This window comes from Esox lucius, chromosome 4 (assembly GCF_011004845.1).
Source record: "Esox lucius isolate fEsoLuc1 chromosome 4, fEsoLuc1.pri, whole genome shotgun sequence".
NCBI classification, from domain to species: Eukaryota; Metazoa; Chordata; class Actinopteri; order Esociformes; family Esocidae; genus Esox; species Esox lucius.
The window spans coordinates 29,638,990-29,655,311 of NC_047572.1; the positions used below are offsets into that span (position 1 = coordinate 29,638,990).

Here is a 16,322-nt window from a genome sequence, read left to right on the forward strand (position 1 = left end):
GTTGGAGAGGCGAAAATGGTGGGTTGTGTGGACCTGACAGCCCCAGATGTTTCATCAATCAGCTGGGTTATCATATATCAAAGACATTCCTTGGGGATGAGGGGCGCTTCGTATTTAGACTGTGGTCTGCACTTGTATTTCTATTTTTCTGTACTCTAGTCTGTAGACTTTTCAGAGTGGAAATTCAGATGTCAGGTTGAGAGCATTACCCTCAGTTATCATATCTCCATAGATGGCTGGCAGTTCAATTTTGCAGCTCAGCAGAGCTTAATCTTGAGCACCTCGTTCTGGGTAGTAAAGACGAGAGATTTACTCTAGGAGAATGTGCTGCAATAAACTGTGTAGTTGGTTCATGTTTAAAGGTAATAAAACTCAGTTGCTGAAAATACACTGGCAATCTTGCTTGCAAACCCATGTTTCATGAAATACTAGCTACAGTATGCATATTATACAGCACATATATACATATGATGTTGATAAATTGATACATTTATGTTCTGAAAAGTTATGACCAAGGAGATTTACAGTGTCTATTATACTATTATATATATTCTGAATATCCATCCATGCATGTACTGCATTTAATGTGAGTGACAGAGAATGTCTTGTGATACAATATTTAGAAAGAACAATTTATATTCAAGCAGGGAACAGAACCAGCGCTGTAAATATATGTCTCCAATCCATCATGCAACTTCCTGTTAGCAGTCCACATCTCCAAATGGAGAAGCATGTGGGATTTATAATCTGATGTGCATAGTGAACATGGTGGATATTTTTTTTAACGTAGCTCTAAATCCAAATCATGTCAGCCATTTTAGCAGAGGAGAGGCTTAGTGCTGATATTCTTACCATCATCACATGCCAAAGCCAAGGACTCCAAGGGGACACGTTCACTAATTGAGGTCAGAAAACCTCCCAGACAGGACATTTTTTTTAAGTATCTTTGCTAGTCATTTGTTGCTCTTTTTAACCCAATGAAATGGAGTAGGTCCTCCAGAGGTTCACTGTGAAATTAAATGTGCTATAATTCGACTGAGTGCTGTCACTGGTGGATGGACAAGGTCCCCCACACCTGCACCTAATATGGCGAGGGGTCTCTGGGCCTCTTTATTCATTAGCGGGTCCCATTATAGCTTCATCCCTATTCCCGCTACTCCAATCTCCAGCCAATAAAGGTGTCAGTCTGGGCTAGCCCTAGTCACACTAATACCTGGCTCACTGCTACAGTTCAGGGTTGTGGGGAGGAAAGCCCACGGAACGTCTGACAACTGTTAAATGGGTTTCTGATGGTTTGGAAATGTCTAATGCCCTCCTGGATTCAACGCCAATCAACATGCAAAACAGCGCCTGTGAATAGAGTATTGCCCACGTCTGTTCTGCTGTGGCCAGGAGCAGTGCCTTAAAGGGAGGACTAAGACGTTGGCGTCTGCAGGGATACGTGCTGCTTCTTTTTTGCCTCGTGCACCCACAAAGAACATCGGCTATGACAAACTGAAATAGCTGCAGAAACGTGTACCCCTCGCAAGCTGAAATAGACAGCACATAGGAACAAACGCTCCCCCCCCCCTGCAGACGGGCTCTTTTTCCGCTGTGGCAAACTGGCTCAGATTGTGACATGGCATGTTCTGGACCACCATCAGGGAAGTGCATGTTTTCCCAACGAGCAGTAGCCTGGGAGGCTACGTACGCACTGCCATTCTGCAGGCTGGCTCCTGCATTGCCCAGTGGTGAACAATTAATTGACGTAGACTTTGCATGTCTGCAGGACACCAATTGAGGCCCAGCTACCCCACTGTTCTGAGTGGTTCTGAGTGGTTCTGAGTGGTTCTGAGTGGGCGGGCAGCTGGGAATGAAAAGATCACCCCTGAGTATGAATGCTAATGGTATTGATTTATTTTCTCACGTCCCGCGGTGAGACCTTGGGCTAATGTTGCCAAGTAGTGGACGGGGACGCAGCGCAGAGATGTTGCTAAGTGCCAAACCGTCCAGTTTTCTCTGCAATACTGGGGGAAACCTCTCTTGATTCATCAACTCAACCGCGTGGACAGTCTCCACGGAGACCCTCAAATTGGCACAAATCATTTTTTGGAGGACACATCAAATTCAAGGTAATCCTTCAATTATGGCTTGGCGAAGGCCAGCCGTGCGGTCGTTTATGGATCCAGGTGAGAAGCCACACTGAACGTCGTCAGTGACCTTTTGCAACACAGGATATTTATTCATCATAACCGCCACAGACACGGAATGCGTTTTGCTGCAGTCACTGCAGCGAGTTCTTTTCCCGCTGTTAATGCGAACAGCATGTAGTTGGTGTGTGATCGACTGCTTTTTAACGAGCTCAAAACTTGCTCGCTCTTACATAATAAGTGAAATGGTCCGTTGAAGCACTAAACCGTAATAATGGTTGACATAAAGAGTTTGCTATAGTACCGCATTCAGTGTTCTTCCTTTAAAGACACTAAAACATAATAAAATAAAAATAAAAATGTTGAGAGGCTCCTTTAGCCAGCCACGTTCACCCTTCCAGGATAAATGGTCCATAACACCACACCATCATAATCGATTAATTTGAATCCTATATCAAACTCCTACGTATGATTAGGCATTTAACACAATCCAAACAAATTATTTACATCTATAATCTTTGCTGGGCATACTTCCATTATCTTTCTAGTGGATTCATTTATTGCACAATGTTGCTTAAAACCATATCAGAGACCCACTTATGGCAGACAGACTTTTTTATGAGGAGTGCCATTTGCATGGCTTTGATGTCCCTTTGCCACTCTGCGTGCAACGTGACAGCCATTTAAATCTTTTGGAAACAGGATCTGATCTCCATTCGCACAACACAGAACATTCTGTTCACAGCCCTTTCACTTTTATTGAATAGATGTCAGATTTCTTCGAAAACCGGAAATGCATAACAGCCATGTTAAGAGGAAAATGAATGTCAGCGACAGACAGAGACACATGCAACTTATACATTGTTGCTTAACTCTAAAGGGAGAAATATTTAATAGTGAGATTGTTATTCTCTACAATCCTACAGAAACTTGTGTCTCACTTCTCGATAGCAGAATAATTGAAATACCAGTGTAATGCTTTCAAATTATTTCTGATCATTAACAATATAATAACATACAATGGACCATCAGAAATTCCAGACAATGAGCAATTATATGAAATCACTTTATTCTCAGAGTGTGTCGTGATTCCATTTTGGCAGGAATGTTACAGAGACTAAAAGGTCAGCCTAAAATGTCATGCAGTGAGGCTAACAGGTGAAGCTTTTCAACACACAAAGACACAAAACAATTACATTGACAACCTTGCCTACATCAAACACCACAAGCATGCATACATAGAACCGTCAACAAATACTGAGAGCGAAAAGAGAGAGAGGGGGGAGAATGGTGAGAAGATTTTACAATACAAAATCATCTAAAAACTGATCTCACAAAGAACAACCATAGTGGACAGAAACAGGAACGATACTGACAGAGAACTGCACCAGAATAAGCATCTTCTCAACACGTACAAAACAGTCAAATGCAATGCAAAGGTAGAAACATCGGACAGTTACACTCAAGTCACAACTAAGGAGTATTTTAAGTGGCATTTTTGTCAGGCAGTTTTTATCATATCGATGAGGGGTGTAATGAAATAATGGTTTCACTTGTAAGCATGAATGAGATGATCGACAATGATCCAACATGGTGTAAATTGGAATCGCAAACCAACTGGTGACTTGTTTCTTCAAACGGTGGTCAAAACTTGACTATTTCAGTGTACAATGGGAAGTGACTGTTAGAAAATGATGTTTGAAGTGGTGAGGGGGAGCACTATCCTGTTTGATCAGTGTTTTACAATGTGTGTCTCCTGGAAATTTGTAAATTGATAGGTTTTCAACCGTAAGTAGCTGAAAGATCTTGTCGAGTTGGGCAGTTTATGTAGCTCTGTATAAAAAATCGACAAGAGGCAAGCCAGATGCTGTCCACCCATTATCCTTGCAAATAAAAAATGCTGTATGCTTCTTCCTTTTGAAACAAAATACTACTTCTTCAAACTACAACGTGGTCATGAAATGATCACTAGAAAATGTGATTAAAGACATACAAAAAGAAAGGCTAGAATACCTGAGAATTTCAACTAAACAAAACATGGGATAATTAAATTAAAAAAAACAAATATACATTTCGTGAGACAGTCTACGGCTAACAAAACTATTCTTTGGTTTTAAGAAGAAAACATGTCAGTTATGTTAATGTTGATGTCGTAAACATGTCAAAGATGAATGCTGTTGCATGCATGTGCCAATAATTACTGTATAGCTATGTGGTATAATAGTATAATATCAACAAAGTATTGGTGATTGATCTAAGCAAAATTTTAGCACACTGACGAATTATAGGCTGAAGGCAGTTCATAAGTACATAAAAATCACAGAACGTTAGATGTGCTCTATAAATGACCTCAATGCTGTGGATTCACAGGTCTAGCTAGAAACATTGTAGACAATTGGCAGCGAGGATTGACAGCGTACTACAGTACAGTATGTAGCTAGGTTTAACATCATGCTGAGTTTTCTTCTCTATTTCACAGCTACTACTTTAGTAAAGCCCCAGAATCACAATTGGCAGGTATCTAACAGCTAATCTTGTATCTAACTAGCATCAACACCAGGCCAATGAGAACAGTGGCAGTTAGTTTCATAAATACCATCACTAAACAGCTTGGTACTTGTCCTAGCTTGGCACTCAACATCCATTGGTTTGCAAGCAAATGACAATGTCATTGAAAGCATATGTGGTTATCTCAGGTTGTGCATTAATGACAAATGCTAGATAGCTAGCTAGCTAGCTTGTTCACTGCAGAATAAAGGCTTAACAATCCATTAGCAAGTAATCTATAAGTTAGCTAGCTGCTATTTAATTCATTGTGTCATTCTTTTAATTACATATTGGACTTTTTTACTGTACACGGCAGGCTAGATAGCTATTGACATTTACTTGGTCATATGTTGAATTTCTACTAATCCTACACTTACAAATCCTCTTCCTACTTAAAAAATCCCCACAGTTAGTGAAGGACATCAAAGCCATTCTTCACACTAGCAACAGAATTGTCATATTTTATGTCAAAGACACTATGAAGACAATTCAGGCCCAATGGAATGTCTGAAATATTTGGAATGTTTGGAAAATCCCATCTACACTTAATTTATTTTCAATTACGAAATAGAGGGAAAGAGATTAAAGAACTTTAAACATTTTGAGGTTTACATTGAAACTGAATGAGAGGAATGTCTAGTGAAACTTTGGGGAGAAAATTGACAACGCGTATAAGAAGTGGAAGACAACTCTTTCTTATTTTGTGTCCATGCCTCTGAAGTTAGCAGTAACAACATTCTTGTACAGATTTCTCTGTGAACAAAAATTACCACAAAAAAAATCCCACTGTGAGGCAATATCCCGTGCTGGTTAAAATGATCAATCCGATCCAACACACGACATTAAGGGTTGATTTCACAGAGAAAGGTTAAGCGTTGTCCAAGACTCAAAAACAGAAAATCTCCATTGAGCTTAGTTTTGTCTGGGTCCAGGAATAGTTTTAATCTGTATCCAGCCCTAACTTCATCCACTATTTTACACCCTTTATAATGTGGACAAAGTTCTATGCTTTGTAGTCAGTCAACACTGCGCCTTTACACTAAAACACCTCACGTTACACATAACAATGAAGATTGTCTGTTATTGCTGATTTGGGGATTGTACTCCCTTTAGATAACCAACGGACACAGGACAACTTCCTTTCGAACAATATATTGCACCGTTGTCACTGTCTGCTCACATAAAGTGTGTTTGCAGCATGGTTGCTGTTGTGGAAAGTACAAATCCACCTAATAAATCTATATTTACAGGGATGGAAATGAAGAAGAGTAAACACATAGGCCTCTAGTCCAATTGTTTTGGTCAGATTTGATTCTCACATCCTAATATACAGGAGCCAAGCAGATAAAGTTAGCAACAAGACATACATTCGAGGGATAACAATAATGTCAGAACATTTTCAGTGTTGTTTGATTTTAGATTATAGAGGACTCCTATAATCTGCAGTCGGTGCATTTAGGATGTTTACATATATCCTATTTTAAATAGTAGTGTCACTTGAAATTAAACTAAAAACCAGAGTTATTGCCATATATATTAATGTATTTCACGTCACACGAGTTAAATGGAATTTGTACATGTACTGTACTGCACAGAAAATATGACTGCATGCTTTAAAATCACTTCTTGTTGAACGAATGATCAGTTTTGTTTCTGGTTTACAACATTGCTACTCTTACCATCATAATATTGTACATTAAAACATATTAATGTATTGGGACATAGAGCAATAAACTGATTAATTCTCAATGGAGAACCAATAAAAGCATATATATACACACAAATATATATATATATATATATATATATATATATATTTATATACACTACATGTATATAGATCAATATTATCTGGAACAAAACATTAAAATTCAAACAAATGTTGATACAGTATGATTCGGAGAATTTCTTATAAGTTAAAGTTATGGCTTATACTCTTCATATATATTCTGGTACTAACGTATATTTCTTTTAAACTCTAAGGTATTTACAAACAAAAAGGGCGGATTATGGTTGATAATCAGAACACATTCTAAGACCTGGACAACTTGAATGCCGGCCATCAAAATTTGCCTTTAAGTTAAGTTACTGGATCTATGCAGATGTTACACAGATTAAAACGCCACGCCTTCCCTTTCTGAGGACTCGAAGTAACATTGCGGACAGATCAGATAAGTTAAGGACAAATGTTACGACGCGTAGAGTCCGGGGATCTTAGAATGGGGGGTGTACAGGTGGAGAAGGGCTGGTCGGAGGGGGGGGGGGGGGGTCTTGGCTATTCATGTCAGAAGGTTGAGAATCTAACGCTGCCAACACTGTTACTTTTTATTGAACATATCCATGAGGGGACCGGGGAGAAATTTCATGACTGTGTCCATGATGCTCTCCTCCTCCTCCTCCTCGTCCCCACAGCCAGGCGGGACAGCCTTCTTGGGGCGGGTGAGGCTCCCCTCTGCTGCCTGCTCCAGAGCAGCCTGGGCCTCAGCCTCCTTCTCCTCCTTCTTCTTGATGCCGTACTGGAAAAGCAGACAAACACATTTTAAACCATTTTAAACAGCAATCTCTCACCTGACAAGTTTGAATAATTTTTTTTCTTTTTTGGGGGCCTCGTTAGTCTCAGTTTGGCTTTGTGCGCCTTAATGTAACAGTACAATACCCAAAACAATTTGCAACAAGGAACTTAAGAATCCCTTGGATATTTTAGATATTGTAATTATAGACCAAAATTGGGTTTTAAAAGCTTGCTATATTAAATAATAGGTGGTATTTATGTAACCAAATGAGAATTACATTCGCTAAGCTTTATTTTAATGAAGCGTTTATGGAGTTAAGCATTTTAATGTCTTCTATCCACGTGTGTCACTTCTTGGAAGATTTGAATCCACTTCCATTTTCTCTCAGTGTAATCATCATTATGAAGACCTAGTTATTTTTGTTGCTGTGACAAGGTAATTTCTCCTGTGATAAAACATTAATTTACGTCCATCCCCGATTCTAAATGCCCAGTGCCGTAAAGAGGATTCCCCTGTTTTCTGGATGTTTTTCCCCCCAAATGTAGGTGTCAAAATAACAAAATAAAATATCATAATGAAACAAAATGCCTAAGTGGGAATCCTTGGCCTATTATGTCATAATATACAATCAATGGCTGTTCTTCTGGGTAATGAGGTTAGCTCTAGACCATCAGCTGGTCAGAGCTGTGTATAGTATAGTATATATTTAGGAAGTACAGCTATTGACCATTTGCTGGTATTTTGCGGTAGACATTGAATGTGGAAATCTACTGTTACTGATGGATAGACAGATTAAAACATTTCAACAATCTAAATAATTTTGTGAAGCCCAAATTCAATTGCCGCTTCCTGTTGATCACAACAGCAGGAAAATTCCTATCTAATTTAAGATGAGATGTCAACTCTTTACATTTATTTGGCCTTTAATCAGCACTTGATTATTTCACTGGCGTGTCTATCTACAGAACTTACACATGCCCTAACCCTAATTCTACACAAACTCCTAAAAGTGACCCTAGCAAGCAATAACTTATCAACAGATATCGTGTAGCCAGTATATTAATAGTATGGCTATCTGTCTATGAAAAGGTGAAAACTGGTAGTCTCAAAGTGTAAACATAATCCTTACTTAATAACCTCTTGATGAAAACATTTCTTATGAAGTCACATTTATGCCACATTAAAATTTTTGGATTCTGAATTGCACAATGCACACAGTGTTTTGTTGAATGTACAATCCTAATCCAGAGCTTGCGATGAGCGTTCAATATGAAGCACCAAGATACGTTGTACCAACTGGTATTGAATCATGTGCCACTCAACCTTCTTCACCATGAATGCCTATCATTTGCATGGTGTTACACACTGACCTCGAGCCCCATTCCTTTGAAATTAAGTGTTTATGTTCTTGAATAAAAGCTGAATATTGGCAGGAATATTAGTGAGGAATAATTTTCTTCACCTTCAGTTTAGGTTTATATAATTGATAACTAGGCAATACTCTGTTTCCCTGGAGACATAAAATGGCTGTGCATATTCATTGTCATGACATAAAATCTCAACATGGTCATAAAATCTCTGGTCATCGATCAAGCAAAATAAAACCTATGGAACGTAGAAATTATTTCCTCTTTTAGGGCAATAAATATAAGTCAACCATTTATCATAACAGAAAACGAGAGCTCACAGCTGAGGCATGTTGAAATAATACTGTTAATAACCATGTTTAGTCTAACTTTGTCATGACAACACAATTGAAAAATACGTAAGGCATTCCATAACATGAATCCGACTGGCCATATTCCATATTTAAAAATGCGGTTGCAAATTTTTTTTTCACTGTTAACGGTAGGTCTCATTTGAGGCTTGAAGAATGAAAATTAACTCACTAGTTTCTTCCCGAGACTACTCCTGACTATTTCACAGAGCAGACAGATATTGCTTCGAGATTATTAGCTGTAATACCTACAGAAATCACACAGCAATGAGACCTTAAATTCAGTTTCAAACACAGCACACACCCGTTAATTTGTCTTTTAGTTCTCCTCAGAATCGATAGATTCCAGGTTAAAGGGGCAAAGCTTTTTTTTGCTTGAATGACTCTTATTCCTGCGCTCTGTCACGCTAACAAAAGGCTGTGTCCATTTCAGTGAAAACATTCAGGTTCAGTCAGTTTCCACAGCCTTCCGTTTCCATAATCTAATGCTTGCAATTGTCAGATGGCAGCCCTGTCATTTCTGTCGCTCCGTCAGACCATAACTTGGATTCTCAGGACATGCTGAACCTCACAACTGACTTTCCGCCTCTCAAGATTGTTTCTCTGAGGCTCTTATGCTGGGCTCAAAAGATCCCAATTTGAATCACTGGATGGGAGAGTGGGAAGAAATCACCAAAAAGAAGTTTAACAATCATGGTGCATGGATGTTTGTATTGACAGACAGATTTACAGCATCATTAATGCAATGTATTAACATATCTGCGTTGAGAGGTAATTACATTTGAGTGTCAAAAATAGGCATTGGGATTTATGATATTTCCATGATTCCAAGTCACCATTCAACACAGTAATATTTGTACCTTATCCCTGATTCCCTGTCGGATGTTTTCTCTCTCCGCTTCCATTTTTGCATATTTTGCCTTCCTCTCCTCCTCCTGTTGTCGAAGGGCTTCTTGTCTTTCTTCTTCCTTTTTCTCCGCGTCGGGGTCTTTCTCAGCTTCGTCGCCACCCAGCATTTTGCCCATGTCTTTGGTGGCTCCTTCGGAGGGGGAAAGAAATGGGGGAATAGATGTCTGAAATGGGGAAACCATGGGGTAACAAAAGACATAGACAACAGGAAGTGCCTATCCTGGCCACAAACCGAATCAAAGAACCTCTTGGTTGCCTATTTTTCTGGGGGTTTAGAGTTGGTCTTTGGCCCAGCACATAAATATTTTAACTGGACGGTGGGTCAATACTTGAGAACAAATTGCTGTATCCTGCATTAGAGTTTTGTAAGATGACTGGTCAAATATGATTTCTTACTTAATAACATCCGGCTTTTATCACAGAAAAGAGCACTCAGAGTTTGCCGGAAACCAAGCAAATTCTCAGAAAGATTGATTGTTTGTACAAACTTTATTCAATGCAGAGAAGTGTTTGTATAGGACCTAGGTCATATACAACCCCATTACTAAAGAAGTTGGGACGGTGCGTAAAATTTAAATAAAAGCAGAATGCAATGATGTGCAAATCATTTAAACCCTACATTCAATAGAAAACAGTACAAAGACAACATATCAAATGTTGAAACTGAGGCATTTTATTGATTCTTGAGAAATATATGCCCTCTTTGAATTTGATGCCAGGAACACGTTTCAAAAAAGTTTGGACAGAGGCAACAAAAGCCTGTAAAAGTAGTGTAATTTAAAAAAACTAAACCGGGTAGAATATCACACAACTAATTAGGTCAAATTGGTAACAAGTCTGTAACATGATTGGGTATTAAAAGATCATTCCAGAGAGGATGGGTCTGTCAGAAGTGAGGGTGGGGTGGGGTTCATCACTCCGTGAATGACTGCGTGGGCAAATAGTGCAACAATTTAAGAATAACTTTTCTCAATGTAAAATTGCAAAGAGTTTGAGGATCTCATTATCAGCAGTACATAATGTCATAAAAGATTCAGAGATTCCAGAGAAATCTCTGTATGCAAGGGACAAGGCCGAAAACCAATATTAGATGGCTATGATCTTCGGGCGCTCAGGCAGCACTGCATTAAAAACAGACACGATTCTGTAGTGGACATCACTGCATGGGCTCAGGAACACTTCCAAAAACCATTGTCTGTGAACACAGTATGTCGCTGGATCCACAAATGCAAGTTAAAATTCTACCATGCAAAGAAGAAACGATATGTAAACAAGATCCTGAAACGGCGCCACCTTCTCTGGGCCCGAGCTAATTTAAGATGGACTGATGCAAAACTGAAGTGGAAAACTGTCCTGTGGTCTGATTAATCAAAATGTGGAATTTGTTTAGGAGTCATGGACGCCGTGTCCTCCAAGCTAAAAAGGAGAGGCACCATCCGGCTTGTTATCAGCAAACAGTTCAAAAGCAAGCATCCATGATGGTATGGGGGTGCATTAGTGCACATGGCATAGGTGAGTTGCACATCTGTGAAGGCACCATTATTGCTGAACAATATATACCAGTTTTGGAGCAACATGTGCTGCCTTTCAGACAACGTCTTTTTCAGTGAAGTCCCTGAGGGAAGTTGCTTATTTCAGCATGACAATGTCAAACCACATTCTGCACATATTACAACAGCATGGCTTCATAGTAAAAGAGACCTGGGGCTAAACTGGTCTGCCTGCCGTCCAGACCTGTCACCCATTAAAAACATTTGCCGCATTATGAAATGAAAAATATGACATAGGAGACCACTAATTTTTTGCAGCTGAAATCCTATATCAAGCAAGAATTGGACAACATGTCACTTACAAAACTACAGCAATTGGTGTCCTCAGTTCCCAAAAGCTTACAGATTATTGTTAAAAGGAAGAGGTGAGGCAACACTGTCACAAACATGCCCCTGCCACAATAAAGCGTCTCAGTTTAAACATTTGATATTTTGTCTTTGTACTATTTACATACAAATATTTGATTTGCACATTATTGCATTCTGTTTATATTTGCATTTGACACAGCGTCCCAACATTTTTGGAAACAGGGTTGTAGATCACATCTGGGACTTTGGTACGTTTTCCTTACCAACATTTTAGAAAAGCTACACCTCATCTTAATTAAGCAGTTTGCTTAGCCAGCAAAACTGACACCACGCCAGCTGCTCTGAACATAATGAGAAACAAAATCACATTAGGACAACTGCAACACACACACACACAAATTCAACACTTGCACTTGCTCCCATTTCAATGGCTCTGAGGAAGACGCTTGTGTATTTTCCTACCATCAACACAACGTAGCTAGAAGTTGTTCCAACTGCCTGCCATCTGAAGACGGGCAAGACACTTGCCTCAAAACACCTGCACCGTTTTTGTTAAACCATCTTATTTTGCTTGTTTTGTTTTCAAAGTGGCTTTGAGATTCTGCTCATAATGAAAAGCAAACAATATATTATTATTGCACTTGTGCTAATTACCTCCATAAATAACACATAAGGGAATAGGCCATACCCTTATTTGTAGAGAGTCGGTCTACCCTGACCTGCTCAAATAGCCGTCAGACTGATGTCTGACACAGAGTACGTCTGTGCGTTAGATATTGTGTATTCAATCCAGAAGTCCCCCCCCCCCCCCCCCCCCCCGGAGCAGCTGAACGCACGCCAGTGCTCAACCTCCGTCGCAGCCACGCAGGGATCTGCAGACGCCCTGACACGCCACATCGCTCAAGCCCCGACTTGCTGGAAATTTAAATGAGGAGCAGGCCTCCCTGATGACATGGGGATACGTGTCGGAGACGGCTCCAATGCTGCCCATCCTTTACTGTTCTTTCCCGCTCCAAATTGCTTTCTTGTTCAGTGTTTGCCGCTGTGTGGAGATAGACAAGGGCACCAAACAAATGACCATCTGGCTTTCAACCAAAATGTAAAAGAGGAATCACCTGCCTAGACCCTGGCTGCTCTCCACTTTCCATTATGCAGCTGGAAGGCAGGAGTTCTGCAAAACGGCACTCAATTTTGCCAAGAACAGTCACTAACAGGTTTTATGTGTATTTATTTGTTTCTTTAGCTATTTACAACCACAACTTGATTGCAAGGTTCAGTTGAAGCCTTGTTGTCACTGCACTCGTCAGAAATGGGAGGAGAGGTTCTTCTAACGTCCTGCTACTATGAATTACACACAGGTTGAAATGGTGGAAAATGCACGGGAATTAATTTCCTTTCCTTAGTGTTGCAGACCACAATTAAACTCCACAATGCCTCCACCTGTATTATTGTAATCTTGAGATGCTTCCATTTACAGTTACAATCATAACCTTACCCCCTGGCTACAACTGCTGACAGTGAGCAAGTCGTCCGATGGACGAGATTAAAGTAATGATCTAGCTTCCTCTGTATCCATTGAATAATAGAAGATGGATGGAATGAGATGGAATGAGATGTTATTTTGTTTCTTTAAATGTAAGCCCCATGGAAGATGTCAGATTACAAAGCTACATTCCCCTGAAACAGAGAATAACACTATCGACGTCCATGCAGAATCCTTGTAATGCAATTCGTAGCTGCTCCTCACGGTTACTTCAGGAAAACATATGACAGGCATGGCTTTGATTAGCTGTACGGAAGCAGCTTCATCGCAGTGATTATTCCACAAAGTGCAAAAAAACACTGAGCAACAAGGTGACCAGTTATTTTACTGGAAAATGTTCACTCAGGGTCAGAATAATCAAAAGGCTAAACTATTTACTGTGGTAGAAACCGCTGTCCATGTGGCAAGTTTGGAACCAGAGGTTTCAGTGAACACTCTTCATTCTTGCTAGTTGCCCGCGGCGATGTTCCCAGCTGTCACACAAAGTGTTTTCTATTGACTCTGAGCTGCCTGTTTGCTTCAAAATGAATACATTCTGGGAGCTACTGTTTCACTGAGCTCTGCTGCGCCAAGTTCTCAGTCACATTTTATTCTGAGATTATTCCTTCATGTTTTTTTTACACGGAATGGTCCTTTCTTGGCCCTTGGCTGTCGTAATAAACCAGAAAACCTACATGGACTCCCCGGCGTGCCACAAAAGTATGCTATCTTCTCAGCCCTGCCTGCCTTGGTTCATTTTGTTGTCGATAGCAACGGCATGTGAATGCTTCACCTTTGTGAACTCCTGTGTGCTTAATTATCTGTTTTTAATTAATGACATTTTCTCTTAGATACGCTGCATGTCCTGCTCCTCTTATTCCACCACACTGTACACCTAATCTCTGCTCCTGAAGCTAATTAGCTCATCTGATTGTGACAAAGTTGCAGCTGAACAGCATGAGACAGCCGCCGTTCCCGTAGCCTTAGCGGCGCGTAGCGTTGCCAGCTGTACAGCCATTTGGGGTGTACAGCATTTGGGGTGCATTCACTGAGATGAAGGCCCAAAAACAATTTCAATGAAGGCAGGAGTGATTGCGCATTGCAGCTCAAGGTGTCGACAGGGAAAAGTACAGAAGTGCGTATTGGGCAAAACCCCTTTGGGCAAAAAAGTTTCCGATAGAGGTCAGGATATGACTGAAAGGAATGGCAGACGTGACAGGAAGTCTGTCAGTCAAAAGTTGACGTTCAAGTGTTTAAAAATGTATTACGCAGAGCCTCCTCCTCTACACATTTATTTTCCAGGCCTCCCTGTCACAGGCTGGGTAGTAGTTGTACCCCAGCTATTCGTCCCGGGGCCCAGACACGGGTTATCACACTGCCATTGGTTCTACTAGTTCATATGGACCTTTGACAGACTTCATCAACAGGAAATATGTCCTATTACACTGGGTAGGTGTGCGTGTTCACACTGTAGGTGTCTTGACATTGTGTGTGTGTGTTTGTGTGTGTGTATGGAGGACGCTCCGTATGGGGGTGGCAGGGAACAACATGTACCACTCTTGACAGTACGTGAGTGACTCCCTATGTGAGGGTTTGGGAGAGCTTTTGGCTGTGTTCATGTGTCTGTGCGGAGTTTCTCTGTGTGTACTGCCGTGTGTTTGTGTGTGCGTGTTTGTGTGTGTGTGTGAGGTGCCTTGATGAAGGGCTGTGCAGTCCCTGTGGTGGCATCACCGCGGAGCAGCAGGACCAATTCAAGGACTGTGTGTTCCGTCTCCTCCATCTGTTAACCATCAGACCTGTCACCAGCCCTTTTACTGCGCCCTCCAGAATAATCGGCACCCGATGAGCGGATAAAGTCAGTGAAAAACATAATTGTTGCTATCAACATTGTTTTCCCAATTATGTGTTACAGACTACATCTGATATGACTATCTTCCCAAGTTCGATACTAAGTCCATCCATGACTTCCTGTTTCCCGGGGTATACATATTGGGTGACACACATGCCAAAGACCCTCAAACATCGATCAACATGGGGAAGGCTGAATAACTTATACTGTAAATTAAGTGAGACAAAGGCTTGTTGACCTTCATAAATAAGGCCATATTACCAAATACATATATACATGAAAATATTTTCTCCACTATTAGGCTAATCATTTGAAAGTTCTCACAAACCTGCCTGTTAGAGGACGCAAATGTATTCTGCCCCCCAGTCATAGTGAGGAGGATGACATGAGTGGTAAAGACATTTGCAGATATTGTTGAGTCTAGGTGTCACCAAGTTTCACAAACTACAATCAGATGCCAGCGCAATGCCAATAAGGTATTTTCCAGGTCTTGCCAGAAGAAAGCCTCTACTGTTAACAAGGACCTAAGCCCCACCGTGAAGTATGTCTGTGGATATGTAACGTTGTGGGGCTATTCTTCTTGCAGAAAAAACCAGGTACTCAGTCAAGCATCTTGTGATTGAGACCCTAAATCTGTCTGCCTCTGCCAGGAGCCTAAAACTGGGTATCAACACAAACATTTATCAGTCAAATTTATTTCAATCAATCACATTTATTTATAAAGCCCTTTTTACATCAGCAGTTGTCAAGTGCTTTTACAAAACACCCGGCCTTAAATCCCAAGGAGCAAACAACAGTAGTGTTGAATTTCAGTGGCTGGGAAAAACCCCCTAAGAAGGCTGAAATTTAGGAAGAAACCAAGAGAGGAACCAGGCTCAGAGGGGTGACCAGTCCTCTTTTGGCTGTGCCGGGTGAACATATTAAGACTACAAATTGTAATAATTCATAAATGCATGTGGGCTTAGTCCAAAGTCTGAAAAGCTGAAATCGTCAGGTATCGTCTTGATCTGCAACACAACCAGGAGGGCTTTGGACAGGGACAGCAATGGGTCTTTCAAGCCTGGTAACCCTCAGGTATGGGCCAAGACCTCATGTCCTCCTAAGTTAAAAACGGCAGGAGACAGGAACATTTTGAAAATGCATTCCTTAGATCTACAAGGATTTATAGTGGAGAAGCAGAACTGACCATACTCCCATAGCACAATAATATAGCAGCGTAAGACCTTGGGGCTGAGACAGGGGGGTCCGGTGACACTGTGGCCCTATCCGGGGGAGGC

The 16,322-nt window shown here is 40.7% G+C and overlaps 1 protein-coding gene across 2 annotated transcripts in view; it reads right to left on the bottom strand.

The window, feature by feature from the left end:
• Positions 1 to 3,179: 3,179 nt before the first annotated feature.
• The window catches only part of LOC105027974 (complexin-1), a 39,038-nt gene continuing 25,895 nt past the window's right edge, over positions 3,180 to 16,322 (bottom strand). For both annotated transcript variants that reach the window (XM_010900381.5, XM_010900388.5), the window contains exons 3-4: positions 9,767 to 9,945; positions 3,180 to 7,192 (exon numbers count right to left, since the gene is read on the bottom strand). In XM_010900381.5, coding sequence (XP_010898683.1) covers positions 6,995 to 7,192; positions 9,767 to 9,945 — 377 coding nt within the window. In that variant the 3' untranslated portion in view covers positions 3,180 to 6,994. The remainder of the gene's footprint in view (positions 7,193 to 9,766; positions 9,946 to 16,322) is intronic.